The 19,883-nt window shown below is 44.0% G+C and overlaps 1 protein-coding gene across 2 annotated transcripts; it reads right to left on the bottom strand.

Moving 5' to 3' along the window:
- Positions 1-9,753: 9,753 nt before the first annotated feature.
- Positions 9,754-18,946, bottom strand: CHST4 (carbohydrate sulfotransferase 4). Of its 2 annotated transcripts, none has more exons than XM_008521341.2 (2): positions 18,793-18,946; positions 9,754-11,614 (listed from the first exon to the last, which is right to left on the bottom strand). In XM_008521341.2, exon 2 carries the CDS (start codon positions 11,594-11,596, stop codon positions 10,418-10,420), a length of 1,179 nt encoding a protein of 392 aa, XP_008519563.1. In that variant the 5' UTR covers positions 11,597-11,614; positions 18,793-18,946; the 3' UTR covers positions 9,754-10,417. The 2 variants fall into 2 exon arrangements, with proteins under 2 accessions (XP_008519563.1, XP_008519564.1); XM_008521342.2 differs by having other exon boundaries at positions 18,609-18,825.
- Positions 18,947-19,883: the final 937 nt, after the last annotated feature.

Genomic DNA, 19,883 nt, shown 5'->3' on the forward strand with positions numbered 1-19,883 from the left:
TAACTTCTAAATTCTACGGCGTGTTTTTCATTAACTAGAATTCAATATTTGTTTGCAGTTTTTTTTCTTTTGAGGTAAAATTTGCACACAACGAAGCACATAGATCTTAGTGTACAATAATTAAGTTTTGATAAATTCATGCACTGTGTAACCCAAACCCCCATCAAGAGAGGAAACATTTCTATCACCCCACAAAGTTCCCTCATGCCTCCTCCCAGTCAATCACTTGCCCCAAGAGGCAACCACTGTTATGATTTTTTCCCACCATATATTAGTTTTTCCTGTTCTAGAACTGTATATAAAAGAATCATACAGCGTGAACTCTTTCATATAAAACTTCCTTCATTTAACCTAATGCTGTTGCGAGGCATCCATAAGGCAGGGATCAGTAGTTCATTCCTTTTTATTGCTGAATAGTATTGCATGACAGGAATTTACTAATTTGTTTGTTCTCTGATTTACCTGAGCTATTTACTGGAGGGTTTTAGAGAGAGAATTGACGTCTAATTCAACCTTTAGATAGGTCATTCTGGCTAATAAATGGAGGGTGAGCCATGAGGGCACGGCGGGAAGAGACAAGAGACCCGTTAGGAGTTTCTTGCAGCAGTTCAGCTGAGATTTGAGGTTGGTTCGGATGAACACTGCAGCAGTGGAGATGGTGAGAGGTGGGCTGATCCAGGGGATATTTTGGAAGTCTGAGCTGGACAGGATTTGCTGACGGATAGGATGTGGAAGGTGAAAGAAAAGAAAGAACCAAAGACGACTCTATTCCCCCAAGCCATTCCTTTAACTATTATGAGAATGGAGAGACAATAAAAAACAAGCCAGAAACTTTTTGCTTGGAGATTTGGCTAAACACCAACTGTAAAGCAAGCAAAGGCGAGTATTTGTCAAGTGCTTCCAGGTGGCGATTGATTAGTTCATCTGCTACACCCTAAGAGCACGTGCAACTCGTCAGAAAACCAGCATAATTTGCAGCTTCTCTAGCCATGATAATATCACTATTAGAAATTCAAATCAGCTTAATTTTTGAATCTCTGCTTTATCCCCTCCTCCTGCCACCCCACTTGACCCAGCACTTCTGAGCTGTTGGCTTTAAGATGGAACTTCCCTTATTTATCTCAAACAGGAAACTTTTAAATCTTGTTTCTTTCTTATCATAATCTTTCAACATGTCAGTCCTACTCAGAATGGAAGGTTCTGGGAGTAGCCTTTTTTCTAGGTATTATATAAAGAATGAGACCTTTACATATAAAGCAGATGAGATCAAGGTCTCAATCATTAAACAAATATTTATTAAATGCCTACCATATGCCAGGAACTGTGCTAGGCATTGGTTATACCACAGTGAATAAGAAAGTCTCTGACCTCAAAGAGTTCAAAGAACATGTAAATTGGATGTTTTTATTATGGTGTGTAAATGCTATGATAATAGAAAGCCTGTACAAGTGGTACTCAACAGAGGCTTGAGGGTCAAGCCTTCCAGAGGAGATGTTTTAGTTGAGAACTGAGGAATCAAAAAAATTAGTGAGAGAAGTTGGTGGATTGGGCAGAATCGGGTATTCCAGGTGGGAGAAATAGCATGACCTAAGATCCAGAAGTGTATGTGGCACATTGGTAGAACTACAAATTTGAGATGGGGGGAAAGTAGAGTCTAAAAGTGAGTGATTAAAGGTGAATGCAAGGGCCAGATCAAGAAGGGCTTTCTAAGCTACGTTTAGAAATTTGGACTTACTGGATTTTTAGTACACTGTAGATACTGGATTGAAGTGGATAGCTTGGCGGCAGGAAGACAAGTCAGTGGTTCAGGAAAGAGATGATGGTGGCACAAACAAAGCAGGAGGGAGGAGATTGGGGGGACAAAGAGAAGTAGATGAACTTAAGGAATGTTGATGAGGTGGAATCAACAGTTGCTGGTGATTGATTGGTGGAAGAAGTCAAGTGCAAAGTCCAGGTTTTTGATGTGGCAACAGGTTGAGAAGCGGGGAAGGAGACCCAGGAAGGATGCAGATGTTTGGCATGATCTAGGGTGGAGGAGGAGAAATCAGGAATGCAGTGTTTGCACATGCTGAGTCTGAGTCATCTTTTGATATGTTCAAGATATGTCAAATCAGTGATTGGATTTACAGATCTGGAGCTCAGAGAAGTCTGGGCTGGATATATACTTTTGTGGGTCATCTACATGTAGGTAGTTTTAAAAATCATGGGCATAGGGGCTGGCCCCGTGGCCGAGTGGTTAAGTTCGCGCGCTCCGCTGCAGGCGGCCCAGTGTTTCGTTGGTTCGAATCCTGGGCACGGACATGGCACTGCTCATCAAACCATGCTGAGGCAGCGTCCCACATGCCACAACTAGAAGGACCCACAACGAAGAATATACAACTATGTACTGGGGGGCTTTGGGGAGAAAAAGGAAAAAAATGAAATCTTTAAAAAAAAAATCATGGGCACGGATGAGATAGTCTAGAGAGAAAGTATACAGTGAAAAAAAGAAGATCTATGTTGTGCTTTAAGTAACTCCAACGTTTGATAGCTAGGTAGCAGAGAATGATTCTACAAAATCTGAGAATGGGCCAGAGAAATAGGAGGAAAACCAGGATACAGTGTCTCAAGGGGTAAGTGAGTGCTCAATAAAGTCAACCTGTTGCTGAGAGTTTGGTAAAATGAGAATTGGAGAATGTCCATTGGACTGAGTAAGCAACATGGAATTTAATTTCTGTTGTTAGCTAGAACTGTTTAGAGAAGGGGTGGAATCTGTTTTAGAGTAGGTTGAGCAGGAAGCAGAAGGTGAGGATATAAAGCCAATGAATGTAGAACCTCTTTAGATCGCTTTGGCTGTCAAAGTGAGGAGAGAAGTTTAGCAATTGGATAAGGATATGGGAATGAGGGAGTGTTTTTTCAAGAAGGAGGAGAATTTATTAAGTTAAAAAGCCAAAGAGAAGGGCTCAGTTGAAGAGAAGTTGAGTTGAGAAGAGAGAGATGAATAATAAAAATGTATAGTTCTATAAAAGGCGAGAGGGGATGGGACCCAAAGCTCTGATAAAGAGACTGGTCTTAAACAGGAGCTAGAACAACATCTATAGTGTAATACAATACAGCTTCCCCCAAAAAGTTTGCTTTACACCACTTTGCTTTTACAAAAGTCCTACATTAGTACCTGTTTTTGCTAACTGAAAGAAATCTGAGGAGGATTTTTGCTTTTACAAAAAAAGGTGAAAAACGAAAATAGCATTTAGCATTTGTTTTGCAGTGAGCCATTATAGAGGCGAAGCGGTCAGGCATAACTGTTATATTTCAAGCCTGCCACATCAACTATGGCAGACAACCAACCTCAGCTTTCAACATCAAGGCAGGCAGACACAGAAGAAGGGGTAGACGTTAGGGACCTGCCTGCCCTGATGGATTTAGATGATGATGAGATGTTAATAGATGACCCTCTTCCTCTCTCTCCCACACCCCAGTGTCCTGTCCCTCCCACCACCCCAACCTCCGACGACTCAGCCTAACACCCCATCATCACCACCACCACCTCTCAGCCTTCCAGGGTGCTTGCTGTCTTCCTGATTCTGGTAAGTGGAACTTCACTGTGGGTCCATTATTTCCACTTTATATAGGCTGTGTATTTATCACATCCCTGCTTTCACTATCTGTTAGTGTTATTTTAGGTTTCATGTGTTATTTGGCGTGATTTGATAGGTTATCTTTTGGGTCTGAGAATGCTCAAAAAACTTTCCCGTATAAAGTAATGGTACTTGCTTCTTCACTTTACACCATTTCAGCTTCGCAAAGCTTTCATAGGAACACTCTACTTTCGGATAACGGGGGAAACCAGTATAAGAAGGAGGACAGAATGCTAATGGGGGTTAGTGTTCAGTGTTGGTGGCTTTTCTTTTCTCTGGAAAGGAGGAGAAGGTATGTGGTCAGAAGACAGTCAGGGAAAATTATTATGGAGAGGGGGAAAGGGTTGCAGGTGAGTGTTGAAGTGATCATAAATTGCTGTAAGTGATCATAAATTCTCTGCGAACCAAGCTGCTCTCGTATAATGTTGTCCATTCAATATTTGCTTGCTTGGGCTGGGGAGAAGACAAGGAGAAACCAGAGTATTGGGTTCCTCCGGGGTTATGATTGCTGAAGATAATTCAGCATTTCTCAGTCTGATCATTCTCAAAACATTCTCCTGACAGGGGTTAATAGGTATATTGAAGGAAAAGAATTTTGGGAGAACTGCTATGTACACTATTGCATTCTTAACAGGCACATGAACATATTTGAAGTTCGGAAGCTCTTACATTTGAAAACCCAGTTAAATTTAGTATAGTCAACTTTTTCAAGCTTATTTGCATCCAGGATACTGTGTGTGTGTGTGCGTGCGTGTACGCGTGTGCACGTACACATGTGTGTTGCATCTGTAAGGTCTCATATTTGGGTCTATGATGGATCAGATAATCGAGAGTTCCCTCCTTTCATCTTACCCCTACATAAAAGGACAGGAGCCTTTCTTCCTTTTCTTTCAACGTATTTACATTGTCTGTAGTTAGCCATTTAAATCCACATCGATTTAGGGTGGAGCAATAGCTAACTTTTTCTGAAATGTACCTCATTCTTTATGAATAGCAGCTCCACGTACCTATTCCACTTGTTAGTAATTCTTGTCATAAACTTAAAAAACAAACAATGAACTAGCTTCCTTATTGTTCTTTCAGGACCACCAGAAGCAAACTTGAAACTTGGCTAGGAAAGCAGGGCCAATGACCATCTCAAATGGTTAGGAGTAGGGTGGGCGGGGAGGGGGGCAATCGGAATTAGTTGTGTTACTATTTTACTACTAATAATAACCAGTGTTTCCATAGGTCTTTACAAATTGCTCTAGTGTGTTACTTTACATAATCACATTTAACTATTGTTGAGCAAGGCACAACTATCATTGGTGAGAGCAAGGAACGTAGTTTGGGAGGGTGACAGATGAAAAGATACCTTTAAGAAGACAGAGGAGCTGGGAAAGGAGCTAAAAGAAAATTAGGGACAGTGGTCTAAATCATGCATTCTCAACAGATGTGGTATTACCACCGAGGGCTAAAAAGTGGCTCTTGGGGAGCAAAAAAACCTTAGATATTACAGTGGTTTGTGACCCTCCAAAGGGCCACAGTATAAAAACAGATATGCAGTATATTTGTGGTATTAATATTTGACGGTGAGGAGCAATTAGGAAAAAAGTCTAAAAAGGCTTTTTGACGGTAGGGGGTGATAACGAAAAAGAAGTTGAGGAACACGGGTCTAAATCCTGCAATTCCTGTGGAACTTTCTGACATTCATGAAAGATTCATCTGTTCCCAGATACATTAGACAACTCATTTGTCTAGCAGAGTGTCTGCGCCTGGCTTCATTTGTCCTGCTCACCTTCCCCGAGGCCCTAAACGACCACATTTTGCCCCTTTAAACTTTCCTCTTTTGGCCACGGCTCACTGAATTAGGGCAGACGTAAGCCAAGAGCAGTTAAGGCACAGACCGGCCAGTGAGTGACTGGTCCCAGGAAGCCTGGCTGCGCTCCCTTCCTCTCCTCAGACTCCTGTGATGCTGCTGTGTATTTTTATGTCTACTCCACTGCTCCCTTTGAGATCACTTGAGTGGGTTCCAAAAGAGCCCTGCTTATTACATCTCCCCAGCCAGGAGCCTTGGGCTGGTGGTGCACCATTTGGGTGAGACTGAACGTGATCCAATGAGATGGAAGAGAAATCTATTTGAATCATCAGCTCTTCATCCTTCACATATTAATCATTTGATTAATGTCGAGGAGGCTTTCTCAACAATTGTACTATTGACATTTTGGACCAGAGAATTCTTTGTCGGGGGTGTATGCGTTGAGGGGGTGCTTTCCTGTGTGTTGTAGATGTAGCAGCATCGCCCCTCCCCATCAGATGGCAGTAGCACCCCTTCCCCCAAGTTGTGACAACCAAAAATGTCTCCAGGCCAAATGTCCCCTGGGTGGCAAAATCACCCCCAGTTGAGAACTACTGATGTAGAAAAGCTAAAAGATCAGAAAGTTATCAATCTTCTAATTCTATCAGTATGAGCAGAAATGCCATAAAGGACTCATGATTTGCTATTAATCACCTTAATGAGGATGTTACCAGAAGTGATGGAAGAGAGTCCTTGAGAGCCAAGACCAGCGTTGTTACCAAGATATTCACAGCTAACATTTAGTGAGGGCTTGCTTACACGCCAGCACTTGACGCTGGCTAAGCACGCTCCATATATTAACTCCTTAGCCCTCCCAGCACCTCCCAGGAGTCAGTACTGCTATTATCTAGCCACTCTACAGTTGAGGGAACTAGACATATTTGATGTAATGGAAGTGATGTTAAGGACTTTGCCTGAGGTCACCCAGCTCGTAATAGCAGAGTCATCTAGGCAGCACGTTTCCAGAGTCCACCCGCTCATGAGCACACAACCTCTCTGTCGTACTGTGCCTACTGTCATGTCTGTACTTCTCTATCCTCCACAATGCTCGGCATAGTACAGAGCACAAAACAGGTTTTCGCTGGACCCTTTATTGATTCTGTTCGTATTGACGTCGCCATTTACTGGGGCGGTTTGCCGCAGGTCTCTTCTTCATGACAGTCTTTGCCCAAATAGAGGACAGCGAAGATGCCCCTTATCACCCTCATTAAGACAGCACTCTCCTTCACTTGCAGCTCCTTACCCATCTTTATTCTTCCTCATAGTACTCACCATCGTCTGACATATGTCTGTTTGGTCCCCTTCTCCCCAACAGACTGAAATATAAGCTGCATGAAAGGAGGGGCTTTACCTGCTATGTTCGCTGCTGTACCCAGAGTACCTAGACCATTCCTTGGCAAATAGTAGATGCCCATTAAATGTATGGAATGAATGAAGAAACTCTTTAACTGAGTGCTCTATTCAAATCTCCTTACTCTGGTTGTCATTACTTTTTTCTCAATACTGCATTTAAAAAATAACCTTACTCGGAATGACCAGGAATATTTATGCAGAAGAGAGGCATAGCCCCCAGCAGAAATGCTAGGGCATTTGGGATCCCTAACTAATACCTATCAAAGATTTATCAACTGGCCTATGTCACTCACATATATTCATTTTTAATTCTGCTTTGCTTGTCTGTGAAAGTAGTTCAATAGAATCATGATAATATACATAGTGAAATTAATTTATATTTAGCTTGGGTTTAAATCACATAGTAAATTATAAACTATTTTTTGAGAAATATTTACAGACAATACAATGGCATATTTTTGCACAAAAAATAATTAGAAGTTGATTCTACCTTCTAATTTCTCTCCATAACTACTATTCTTAAGTTGAAAAGAATATGGTTTAAAGAAAATTTATTAAAAACTTAGCAATTGCTCTCATTAGATAGAAAATGAAGCCACATAGTAACTATAGATCGAAACACAGTCAAATTACAGTCGAAGCCCCTTTGTTTCAAACTGTCCCTTTCTCACCCTCCAAAAAAATTATTTTAAATTTTGGAACTCCCTTCTCTCCCCAAAGTGGAGGTCTTAGGGCAGTTGCCCAGTTTGGTTTTTTGTAAAATCATCAATTACAGTCCTGCAGTTAGGCATTTCAGGCCATTATGTTTCCTCTAGACATGAGAGAGTTCACTCTGAAAACCTGAATGCTAGCCCTGAGAAATTTAGATCAACTTCATCCCTCACGTAGGTTTAAACTCAGCCTTAGACCCCATGCAGCTAAAGAGACTGAGGAGGCACACAGATGCCTTTCTGTGCTATGGTTGGGGAATGAACAGAGGTTTCCAAATTGGAAAGGACGTTTAGCAGAACAACGTCGTCTACACTCGTCATGGCTTCTCAGCTCCCCAAACATCCCCTATCCCACAATTGAATGTGCTGCCACTCTCATCACTGAATTCCAGTGCCAGCCACTGGAATGCATCAGTAGGAGACTGTTCCATTGCATTACTAAGTCTCGTGCAACACTGGTCAGATTTTTAAAGAGGTTATATAGCAGGATTGTATACTACACTGTCTTATGTTATATAAAAATGCCATCATAGTATTGTTATGTATTCTCTAAACTTTCTTTTGGGGGTGGGTGTTGGGGCTAAGGGTAAGATGCTACACAAAAATAAAAATTAATTTCGACCAGAGATGTCCAGCATAACTTTTGTGGTGACAGAAATGACCTATATCTGAGCTGTCCAGTACAGTAGCCACATGTGCTTAGTGCGCACTTGAAACATGACTAGTGTGACTGAGGAACTGAATTTTGATTTAATTAATTTAAATCTAAACCACTACCAATGGTTAGTGGCTACGCTATAGGATAGTGCAGAGAGACTATCCTTCAGGAAGGTGGCTGTGCCTCATCTGACATCTAGGATTTGGAATATAGGACATTTAAAGCTGTTTTCAAGCAGATCTTGAATAAGATCCTGAGACTTCCATGTGGCTAGTGTCTCTCCTTGTCTTGGGATGAGGCAATTCTTTTGCAGAAGGAAAAGCAAGCAGCTCAGTACTCCAGAATCCTATAGAGATGGTTCCTAAGGAAGTGGCTAACTCTAAAACAAGGCAGGTGGAGGCTGGAATTTCAGAGGGGAAATCAGAGATGGCTGAGTCTATCACCTTCTGTTCTCTTCACTGGCCCTCTTCACTGTTTGCACCATCACCCACTTTTCCTCTTTCATGGTTTTGGAAAGTTTGTAGAGGCAAACATTTGCCTGGGAGACCCTATGCTCTTGAGGACTGGCTTGGGTTTGGATGTGAGAATAGATTCACTCCTTTAGAGCCACATATAAATTAACTTCAACAGACCCAGCTGGCAAAGGTAGCTACTCAAGCATCTCTGGTGATGGCACAGCCCAAGAGCTACTTGGCAGAATCGAGTGGGAGAACTCCAATCTGACATGCAGGGAGATTTACGAACTGAGGACCGTATCAAAAGAGGGAGTGGGAAAGATGAAATGATGGTATCTCTCAGGTTTGGACAAAGTGAAATATTTAAAAAGCCAGGACTCAGAGGCCCACAGAGTTCAGGCATACATTGACCTTCCTAATCCTTCCAACCTGAGGACAGCACCAACGTCAGGAGCAAGTGGCATACATACTCAGCATGCACTGAAGAGTCATCTGTCTTGGAGCAAGAAGGCAAACAGTGCTGCTGCCCAGTGCAGGGTGCACTACCACCAGGCTGGCCGTGGAAGAGTCACCAGGGTGGTTTGATAAGCACACGGAATCCCAGCCCCCACCCTGGGAGAGTCCACTTTTAGGGATCTGAGGTAGGGCATGGCAAAATGCATTTTTAACAGGTGATTCTGATGCACAAGTAGACCTGGGGAATGCTGCAAAGACTGGGAAAAACAAGTTTTCTTGTTGGGGGAGGTGACCAGAAAGAGCTTAATAGCACTACTCATACTGGAACTGAGGTCCTCTGCCTGATTAGAACTCCTCGCCCAGACCCTGGAGTGACACATACGGTATCATGGCAACTAAGGCCTCGCACAAGAAGGAGTGAGCTTAGTTACTGCTTGTCTACTTTCTACAAATTCCTAAGAAGGCAATGTATCGATCAGTTTAGACTTAATTCATCATCTGACACCAAACATTGTCTTAGCAACTTGTCTATGTGTGGGCGATAGATAATCCTGAAAGCATAAAAGAAATCTATACCGACAATTATGCTGTTAGGTTAGGACCCCATAAGCATGAACGTTTACTACTCAGTAATTAGAAAGCAAAAAAGAGAACACTCCAAACAGAATCTTATTTTGAAATTTTAGTGTTAATGGATGGCAGCTTCACAGGTCAAAATCTTCTATGTGATAGGAAAACGCTGAGGGGAAATGATGTCCAAATCGGTCCCAGCCCCCACAAGAACTTAAGAGCTTGTTCTGTTGGGCAGAGATTTTGTTTCGTATTTGTGATAACTGATAGCTGTGATGGCCAAACTCATGGGTAAGCACCCACCCCTGCTCCCCGTTCCCCTTTTGAATCCACCGGGAGCTCCGAGGGCTCAGAGTTCATATCCCTGTGGAACGTGTTGGTGAGCTCTCTGGTGGAAGACCCATCTCCTGGGTTTTTCCTGTGTCTCTCCCCTTTCCCTCTGGGCAAGATGTGGACAGAGAAGTTTATGGATTTACTCCATTGATACCATGTGGTGCCAAACAGGACCCCAGGCCACAGAGTCTCCAAGGTGTACACAGATAGGAAGGCCAAGAAGTGGCTCTCAGTGGTGGAACGTGCCACTCACGTCAGGTTTCTGAATCTCTGTTCTAGGTGTAAGTAGAGACACAAAAATTTCTCGGCTTGAGCACGTGTGGACACTACTCATGCTCACATGTACACCGACAGAGACATAATCAAAGCTCAGAAGCAGCCTTCAGTTAACGTGGCCGAGGCTGGTGCCAGGTGGGAACGGAGCCTCCTCAACCTTCTTGGTAGACTCGCTTGGAGGGAGTCCAGGTAGACAGAAGGTCCAGTGACAGGTTTCTCTGCTCTTGCTCAGATCTGACAAGGCGGTAGCCCAGCAAATTCATGGTATCCCTGCAGACTTTCTGAAGTCGGTAAACTTTGCCATAAGGCAAGGACCAGCGCCAGGCCTGAGAGACGTTGACGGCATTCCTGGCATTTGTACGGAAGGCATTGTTACCCAGGCCCCGGCCTCGAGTGATGTTGTACACCCAGGTCTGGAGCTGGGGCAAGAATTTCAACCCTGCGTATTCATACATTCGGGCAGTCTGGGCCAGGGGGTCCCGGGCCAGGTCCTCGTAGCGCACGAGCAGGTAGCGCTGCTTCAGGGCTTCAGGCAAGGACTGCACAGCCTTGTAGATCTCCAGCTGGCTTTTGCAGATGACCTGCATTACACGGTAGGGTCGGTCCTCCGTCTTGAGTTTCTCCCAATCCTGCCCTAGCACTATGCGGCTATCGATCATGAGGTCCCCTGCGGTGTGTTCTCGGGACCGGAACACTGCCCGGGGGTCCCGGACCAGGTGCACGATGCGCAGATTGAGGGAAGGGTCTCTCAGCAGTGGGTAGAGCGCCTGCAGGTTGAAGAAGCGCACCTCCTTGAGCACCACGTGGCTGTAGGAGCGGCAGGCCTTCTCCACCACCTCAAAGGGCTGTTGATTGCACAGAAGCTTGCAGTGATCATGGGATATGCTTATGCTCTTATCCCACGAGATGTTGCAGGCAGGTGGGGTACACAGGGCCCGGCTGCTTTCCCACAGAAAGAGGCTGGACTGTAGTCGGGGACCAGGTCTCATGTAAGCATCAAAGACACTCATGTCACACAGAAAGACGGCACGTATCAGATCCCGCACCGCCATATGCAACCTCCAGGCCGTGCTTTGTGTGAAGCTCATCCAGACGTGCCAGGCGGGCTCCATCAGGTAGAAGACATCCGGGTGCTGCCCAAAAAGCTGGCCCACAAAGGAAGAGCCAGAGCGCCAGGAAGACAGCAGGAGCACGTGCGTGGGCTTGGCCTCCGGCTCCTCCTTCTTGGACATGGAGTTGAAGTCGTGGCTGTACAAATGGATGAATAGAGCTAAGATGGCCATCTGGGAAACCAGGAACAGCAGTGGCCTCACTTTTTTTGGCAGTATCATTGTGCTGAAGTGGAAAACCTTTAAGGAACAAGCAGAGGGGCTGTTAAGCTGCTGTTTTGGTGTCTGCCTTCCATCCCTTTTCTAGCCAAAGCCACCTTGTCCCTGACCCCCACCAAGGAGCAATGTAGAGTGCTGGAGACTTCTTGCAACCAAATGCACGAATCCTTCTCTGAATCAATTCCTGTCCCTTGCAGGTAGTGTGTCAATAAGTTCTATTTATTTTAGGCTCTTTGTTTCCTCCCTCCTGATCTTCCTTGTCTATTGAGCTACCAAAAGTGCTTGAACTTGGCCATATTTCATCAACACAGGAGAATAGCTCCACCCTGGCACCCTGGTAACATGCGTGTTTTCACCCAGGCCACGTAGACAAACTTAACTTAACTGTAGTCTGACGCTAGTTTTGGTTGAATGCCCTGTGATTCCTTCTGAAACTGAGGGACATAAACTGGTGGGGAGCTGCCTTGAGGCCATTGCTCACCCTCTCCCGTATCTGGAGGGAGATTGCCACAAGGCCATTTCTCATTTCTCTCCATCTCAAATCAGCACAGGACTTTCAATCCCTTGAAGGATAAGGCTGTAGAAGTGCTTGCTTTATAGTCATGCGCCGCATAACAACTTTTCAGTCAACAGTGGGCCACATACACAACAGTGGTCCCATAAGATTAGTACCATAGAGCCCAGCTGTGTGGTAGGTTATACCATTCAGGTTGATGTAAGTACACTCTATGATGTTCGCACAACGACCAAATCGCCTAACAATGCATTTCTCAGAACATATCCCCCTTGTTAAGTGATGCATTAACTGTAGTGTAGAGTTGTCTCTTCAGTGGCAGAGCCAAATGCCCGTGGCACCTGTCATCTAGTCCCCTCTGATTTGGTCTCATCCCGTGGCACTAGGGACAGGGGAGCTGACCTCGCATCTGTGTAGGTAATAGACTATCTGAATCTATTTGGGTTGAATCATTGTCTCCTTAACAGCTGACTCTTAGGAAAGTGTGGCAAGCCAACCTAAGAACTACAGTAGTGATACTTGTGGCCTGTTAGCCACTATGCTGCTGCTTGGGGGAATGCTTGACCACTTGACACAACCTACTCAGGGTTGCTCAGTACAGTCGGGCAGGTCATGCACTGCACAACTGTAGGGAATGTCATCTCATCAAGAATTTAAGATTTTTATTGTTAAAATGTTCTGGTAGGTGACAGTAAAGTATCTTGGTCCAACAGAATAAGTATATTAGGATGATTTTCCAGTTGTTAAATATCTAGAGAAATGAGTTCCACTTTGTAATTCACACTAAGCTCATATAGACTGGTGGCAACCCTGAACTTATCCCCTTCACAATCAGGGCTCGCTTTGTGTGAATAGACCATGGTTCCCGGTGTCATGCTAGAATATTATTCTGAGGGAGATCTTAACCCTTTTAAGGGTTAAGATGACTCTGGTTCATGTAAGGTGACTTTCTGGAATAAATAACTGTTGAGAGACATAATAGCTATTTCACATAATATAAAATATTAATAGTAGCTTATCACTGTATGCAAAGAAAATTTTCCTTCCAGTTTTAGTAAAGAAGAGAAAATATATTTCTAGACAGTAATTGGAGTAATTTGGATTTACGGTTTGCTACTTTCCTGGTGACAGGTCTTATCACTAATTTTTTAAAAGTTTTTAATAGCTAATAGTTACACAGTTCAAATTGTTTTAAAAAGTCTCATTATCTTGGACATTAAATGCACCGACTCAGAATTTAAAAGAAGATTCTTCTTGGAGGAAGGATATAAGGAGAATGCTTGCCAGCCGGCAGCCTAGCCTGTCACACTCCAGGGCTTTAGCATATCGAATGACAGGCGAGGGGTAATCTCATGACAAGCAGTTGAATCTGCGGAGGCGGCCTACAGTTATATATTAGAAAACTTCTAGAGCCATTTGTAAATGGGGGTAATGACATACTTTTTAAAGGGCTCATAGTATTTTTCTGGGGGAAAGAAAACCTAAGAATTTTACCAGCTGCTGAATCAGTAACCTCTTCTCTACTTACTACCAGCTAGTACTTACCTACTAGCTGCTGTTTCGTCATTAGTATACAGTGAAGTCTACTTCCGACACCTGCCCTCCATCCGCCCATTTCCCAGCTTGCCCCCAGGGAGCAACTGGGTTCATTTTCCATGTGTCCTTTCAGTGGCTTTATGCATCCATAAGACAATTCAAATGTATATGGATTCTTAATTTTTATTCCCTCTTTGTGACACAAAGAGTAGCGAGTTATACACACTGTGCTCAACTTTGCTTCTTTAGCTTAAAATACATCTTGGAGAGCTTTCCATGGCAGTACATAAAGCATTTCCTCTTTCATTTTTACCAAAACATAGAATTCTATTGTATAGATGTACCACAATTTATTTAACCAGTTTCCTCACTGTTGGGCTTTTGGGTTGTTTCTAGTCTTTTGCCATTTCAAAAACTTCAATAATGACCTTTATGTTCATACGTCATTACACGTGTATATAAACCAGATTCTCGAAAGTGCACTCACTGAGTCAAAGAGTATGAGTGCGTGTACCTCTGACATCTATTGCCCAGCTAGCCTTCATACTGCTCATAAACCGTTCTCCATGTCCAGAGGTCCAGAGACTGTAGGGAGTGGACATCAGAGGAGGAACTGGGCAGCCACAGATGTGACCCTTGGAATTTATAGCTTTCTTCCTGAAGAGATAGAGCATGCTTTGCCGGCTCATGGGCTTCCCGTGGAAGTCCCCTGAACCTTCTGGGAAGTGATGACCCAAGCCAAACCTTGCGTGGCAGTGGCACAGAAATCCCTCTCTTCCATTTTTGACAACAATGCATTTCCTCCACATGTGCCAGAAGGGTCCAGCACGGGTCACCTCTCCTTGGTGGCCAAAAAGCACTTTGCTCTATGCCAGCAAAATGTCAATGAATGGTAATTTCTGTCTTGGCCCTGAAGGTTTGAACAGAACCAGCTAAGAATGCTCCTAGTTCTTTTAAACTTGAGCCCAAGAGGAAATGATTAGAAACTGGCCATTATTGATAACAGCCCTAGAATGCCTCCCTACCCACCAAGCACCGAGGAGAGACTTTAGCAAGAGATCTTCTCCCAAAGACAACGTGAATACAAGGAAAAGTTTGGAACAAAGATAGGAAACAATGGAGCAAAAGAGAGGAAGTAAAGAAGAGAAGACCTTGACCTATACACAATTACAAGGAAACTGTGATAGAATTTTTTATACAGGGCCTATAATCAGCTCAGGAAAAGGTAACATTTCTGAGGGATTAGCAACGTAGACCTTTCAAAGTTACGCCCTCCCTCCCCCATCCTGGCTTTAGGTCAACTCAGTATCCTCAGTGGCTCCATAGCTCTGAGCCCTCCTTGCCTGCCAGTAGCTCCTGGCCTCATGCCCATTCTCTTCTGGAGCTGGAGCCAGGCCTTCTAACTCCATCCCCAGCTGTCTTTAGGCTGTCATTATCCACAGTTCTCAGAAATTCCCATGGAAACCCTCCGACTTCTTTCTCTGCTTTTTCTTTCCATAAGCAACTTCCCAGCCAGAAAGAAAGTATACTTTTGTAAAGTGAGTCCCATCTCTTGTCATTGGGATCTAGACACATCCTGGATCTAGGCAACCCATGATGGGGTTGACCAGAACAGCCAGGAAATACTTTAGCATGTGTCTTGGGCAAAGCTCATCTCTGCAGAGACTGTAGTCAGCGGTAGAGGTGGATATTTTTGAGACCCTGGGAGAAGCAAGATGATGCAGCTCTGTGAAGAAAAGGAAACTGAGGGTTTTTAAGGCAATCCTCTAGTCTAGTCACCATCTCACCCACTGTCCTGCACTAACTGCCTCTGTAGTCCTGGGAGTTGGTCAGCGTTGGTGAGAGGTCTGTGACAGGACTCCACCTCTGAGTCCCTAGTCTGCCTTCCTGAGTGGTCTTTTCTGGCTTTTTAGTCATATGCTTGAATCCCACCCTCCCTGTTGCCAGAATCCCCATGGAATCCTGTCTAGCCTGGCCTTTGATCGTAACTAGCCTCTCTCTCTCCTGTCTCTCAGCTCTCTCCATCATCCACTGCTGCCAAAAACTAAAGCACAAGTCTGTACTCCCCTCCTTAAAATCCTTCAATCACTTTCCAACACCTACAAGATTAAATCGAAATCCCCAAGTCTTGTACCCAGGGTCCTTCATGATCTGATCTTTGATCTCCTGTCACTCCCCTCCTTTTTGGCACCTTAGCCTCCACACTTTATTTCAGTTCTTCCCAACTTGCCCTGTTATTTGGAAGCCCTAAGACATTTGCAAGAGGGCCACTCTTCCCTTAAGATTCTACATACATGTCGGCTTGCTCCCTGAAAGGTATTTCCCTTCCTCCCGAGATTTAGTTGTTCCCCAAACTTTTCATTAGCATCCATCTCTCATTCCACAGTAAACAGCTGTAGATGAAGGTCTCTCCCACTAGGCTGCTGTAACTGAAGGGTAAAGGATATGTCTTATCTTGTTTCCTGCTACATAACACTTCAAAGCAATTAAGGTAAAGATACACACACCCCTATGTTCATCGCAGCATTATTCACAATAGCCAAGACTTGGAAGCAACCTAGGTGCCCAACAAGGGAGGAATGGATAAAGAAGATGTGGTGTTTATACACAATGGAATACTACTCAGCCATAAGAAATGATGAAATCCAGCCATTTGTGACAACATGGATGGAACTTGAGGGTATTATTCTAAGTGAAATGAGTCAGAGGGAAAAAGCCAAATACCATATGCTCTCACTCATAAGTAGAAGATAAAACAACAACAATCACATAGCAACAGAAATTGGATTAGTGGTTACCAGAGAGGAAGGGGGGAGGGAGGAGGGTGAAATGGGTGATTAGGCTCACATGTGTGGTGATGGATTGTAATTAGTCTTTGGGTGGTGAACACGACGTAATCTACACAGAATTAGAAATCTAGTACAATGTGCACCTGAAAGCTATATAATGTTATAAACCAATATTACTGCAATAAAAAAAGTAATTAAGCCTCTTTAAACACTTGTTAAATAAATAGTTGAATGTGGGAGAGGCATAGTCATTGCCTGAAAGCAGATAACTAATGAGATCCATAAAGAAACTGAAACTTGTCCTTTTCGAAAATGCACATAGATGTCTCTTTAGTATCAGTTACTAAAATTTAGGAATTTCTGTTGAGTATTGAGTACAGAACCAATACTGTCTCAATTGCATGGAGCAAAATATTAATCAAGCCAGAGGCATAGATTTGATGCCATATGGCACAGTTAACCTCACTCCGAAAAAAAACAGTTTCTACACTGAGCATGTATTAGTTAAAACCAGAAAAAAAAAATCATGAACATTATTTTTAAAAAATATTTATTAATAAGAAATAAAAGCCCCATTGCAGGGCAACAGATTACCTGGACGAGTTTCCTTGCTCTAACCAGCTCAGTTGGAAAAAGAAGGAGAAAACCCCCAGCACATCCTGTCACCACCTTCCCGCAAAATAATTTAAAAACATGTGGCCCCAATGACGGGCGAGTGGTATCATCTTAGCGCACAAAGGACAGTCCATCACTGAAGAGTCATGAGAACTTTAGGATCTTGAAAAACACCACCAAAGGGGTGGTAGTGAGGGAGCACCTGCATCAGGCAGCTGCACCTGCACCATGAGGCACCAGGATGGGCGACCTCATCCAACAGCCTGCTTACAGAGGTCTGAATAACAGATGACCCCCAAATCAGTAACGTGGAGCCTTTTAGAAACAAAATGAGGAATTCTGAGAAAAAAGCAAACAGACATCAATTTAAGAGCCCTGGATTCCAGCCACTGGCACATTCGTAACTTAGATTGCCCAGTGAGATTAGGCCCCCCCTAAACCAGAAATTAGAGATGGCAGAAGATATTTGCACAAACAGAGAGAACAGGGCTAGGTTTTGGAAACCAGCATCCACACGTATGGCCGAGGACTCAGGAAATGTGGGGAGATAAGCACACCTGGGCAAAAGGTGTCCATATCATAACAAACTAACTAGACTGAAAGAGCCAGGATGACCAGACCTGGGTCCTCACCATTGCTCTGTCTTGAATGCCAAGGACAGTGCCCGGCACATAGTAGGTGGTCAAGAAACATCTACTGAGTGAATGACCGAATGAACGAACATTTGTAGAGCATGGTTTAGTGTTGGAGGTGCCCTCATTGATCCGGGATGGAAGGCAGGGCAAGACATTTTTATTTTGCACATATAAATGTATTTCAATTCCAATTAGAATCTCCAGACTTGTCTAAGACCATACAAGATAGAGGTCTCTTCTACCTGTCTGGTGTACTGGCCTCGTAACTTAACCTTATTTTACATCTGAGTGGCACTCCACAACTTTGAGAGCCCTTTTAGGCACAGTCACGACAAAAATCCAGTTAGATATATAGGACAGTAATCATCCACACCTCTACTTTTCAGAATCAGTAAACTGAATTTTAATTGTTTGACTCCACGGTGGAAAGAGCCCTGTCTGAATCAGAACCCAGGTGTTTCAGGTCCCAGGGCTGAGAGTATTCAATTATCACATCCCACTTCCCCTGAGCTAGAGAAAATCCGCAGCTGCCGGCACCTCCATTCTGCCGCTCCCCAGCACCTGAGCAGAGGAGCTGCAGGAAGTACAGAGACTTGAGCTCAGAAGCCAGGGTCTGAACAAGGTAGATGCATCAGAGGACCGTCTGCAAAATGTGCATCAGAACAGCACTACGAGCTTTCTAGGTTCTTTCGCACCCTTTTAGGGATGGCCCTGGGGGGGGTGACGGGGGAGCTGCTGGCAGGCAGTTGTGCTTTTCCGGGAAGGTTCTCCAGGTAATTCTGATTCAGCCCCCCTCCTCTATCCCCCTCTGCCACTGCCAACGAAATCCCCAGATTAGCTGCCCCAGTTATCTGATACTTGGCTCCAGTAGCGCTGGGATAATGGCCCTGCTTAACAGGTGTACAGAGAGAGAACTCTCTCCTTACCTTGCGAGTGGCACAGGCTCACCCACTGCTTTAGAGAGGCTCGCTGCTAGCCAGGCTGTGCCGCTCTTCTCCTCTGACTCACCAACTCCCGTCTCAGCTTCCTCCCCCTCCTTGCATTTTGCATAACCGTTGCTACTCGGAGCAAATTCCACTGCCCTCTCCCTCTGCCAGAGAAATGACCCACCTTCCAAGATGGGATTGAGAAAGCAGTCCTCCCTGGAGCCTGGGTATTAGTAGCTTTCACACTGAGATCCTCAGGGGTGGGGAGACTCCGCTGGAGGTGAGCCAGGAGAAGCAGAGGAGGAAGCTTTCTCTCCCACAACTGGGAGACGATCCTGGAATGTGGGCTCCTTGAAAGCAGCTGAAAAGGTTAACTCCCTTAGGGCAAAGTGGGAAAAGAAGAGATGCCTGGAGAACTGAGAGATGAGGTCGATAGGGAAATCTGACAGTTACAACCCAAATGCCCACAAGATCTTAAACCTTACTTTTCTGTCTTAATCTTATCTCTGTTGCAGAAAAGACGAGAAAACGGGAAAGCTATTTCTGGATTGCACCTGCCTGCTCACTCCGCTGGATTTGGGGAGATTACCTTTTTTTTGCCCTCTATCATATTCAACATCTTCACCTTTCTTGCAGGAGATAATTACTAGATGTATTACCTAGATGTAATAATAGATACATGAGAGGACGGAGATGTATTGGCTCTTAGTTGGGGTACAGAAAAAAAAAACTCCTCCTCAAGAAAAAAAAGTTACCATTAGAGATTATTTTTCTTACTAGCTTTGTGTCCTTGGACAAATCACACAACTACTCTGAGCTATATTACATGACTGTTGTGAGTTTAAAACAATAGATGAAAAACCTCTTTACAACATGTGCACGAATAAATGTAAATTATGGTGGAGTGTGAAAACCACTGACTTTGGAGTCAGACATCTGGGCTAGTCATTCCACCTCTCTAAGCCCTCGAATATCAGTGTAAAATGTATATCCACCTTATAGAATTCTTGTGAATGTTAGGATTGGATTAATGCATATAATACCCCTAAGGTGATATTATAAGAATAATGAGTTAAAAAGCGGTAGTTAGTATTGAATCATAATAATTCCTCTTTCTTCTTACTCAGCTGCTGGCTCATTTTCCAGGCCTTGAAAGAAAGAGAGCCGGCAGAGGGTTGCATGAATTCTGGGATCATCCAGGAAGTATCCTTGCTGGTTTCCATCAGCTGAGCCCCTAAGGCTTTATGATTGGCACAAATGGCCAGATGTGGTGCT

Source organism: Equus przewalskii, chromosome 3 (assembly GCF_037783145.1).
Source record: "Equus przewalskii isolate Varuska chromosome 3, EquPr2, whole genome shotgun sequence".
NCBI lineage: Eukaryota > Metazoa > Chordata > Mammalia > Perissodactyla > Equidae > Equus > Equus przewalskii.

Excerpts from the sequence above, each read along its gene's own strand:
- CHST4 (XM_008521341.2), bottom strand. The coding sequence starts at position 11,596 with ATGATACTGCCAAAAAAAGTGAGGCCACTGCTGTTCCTGGTTTCCCAG.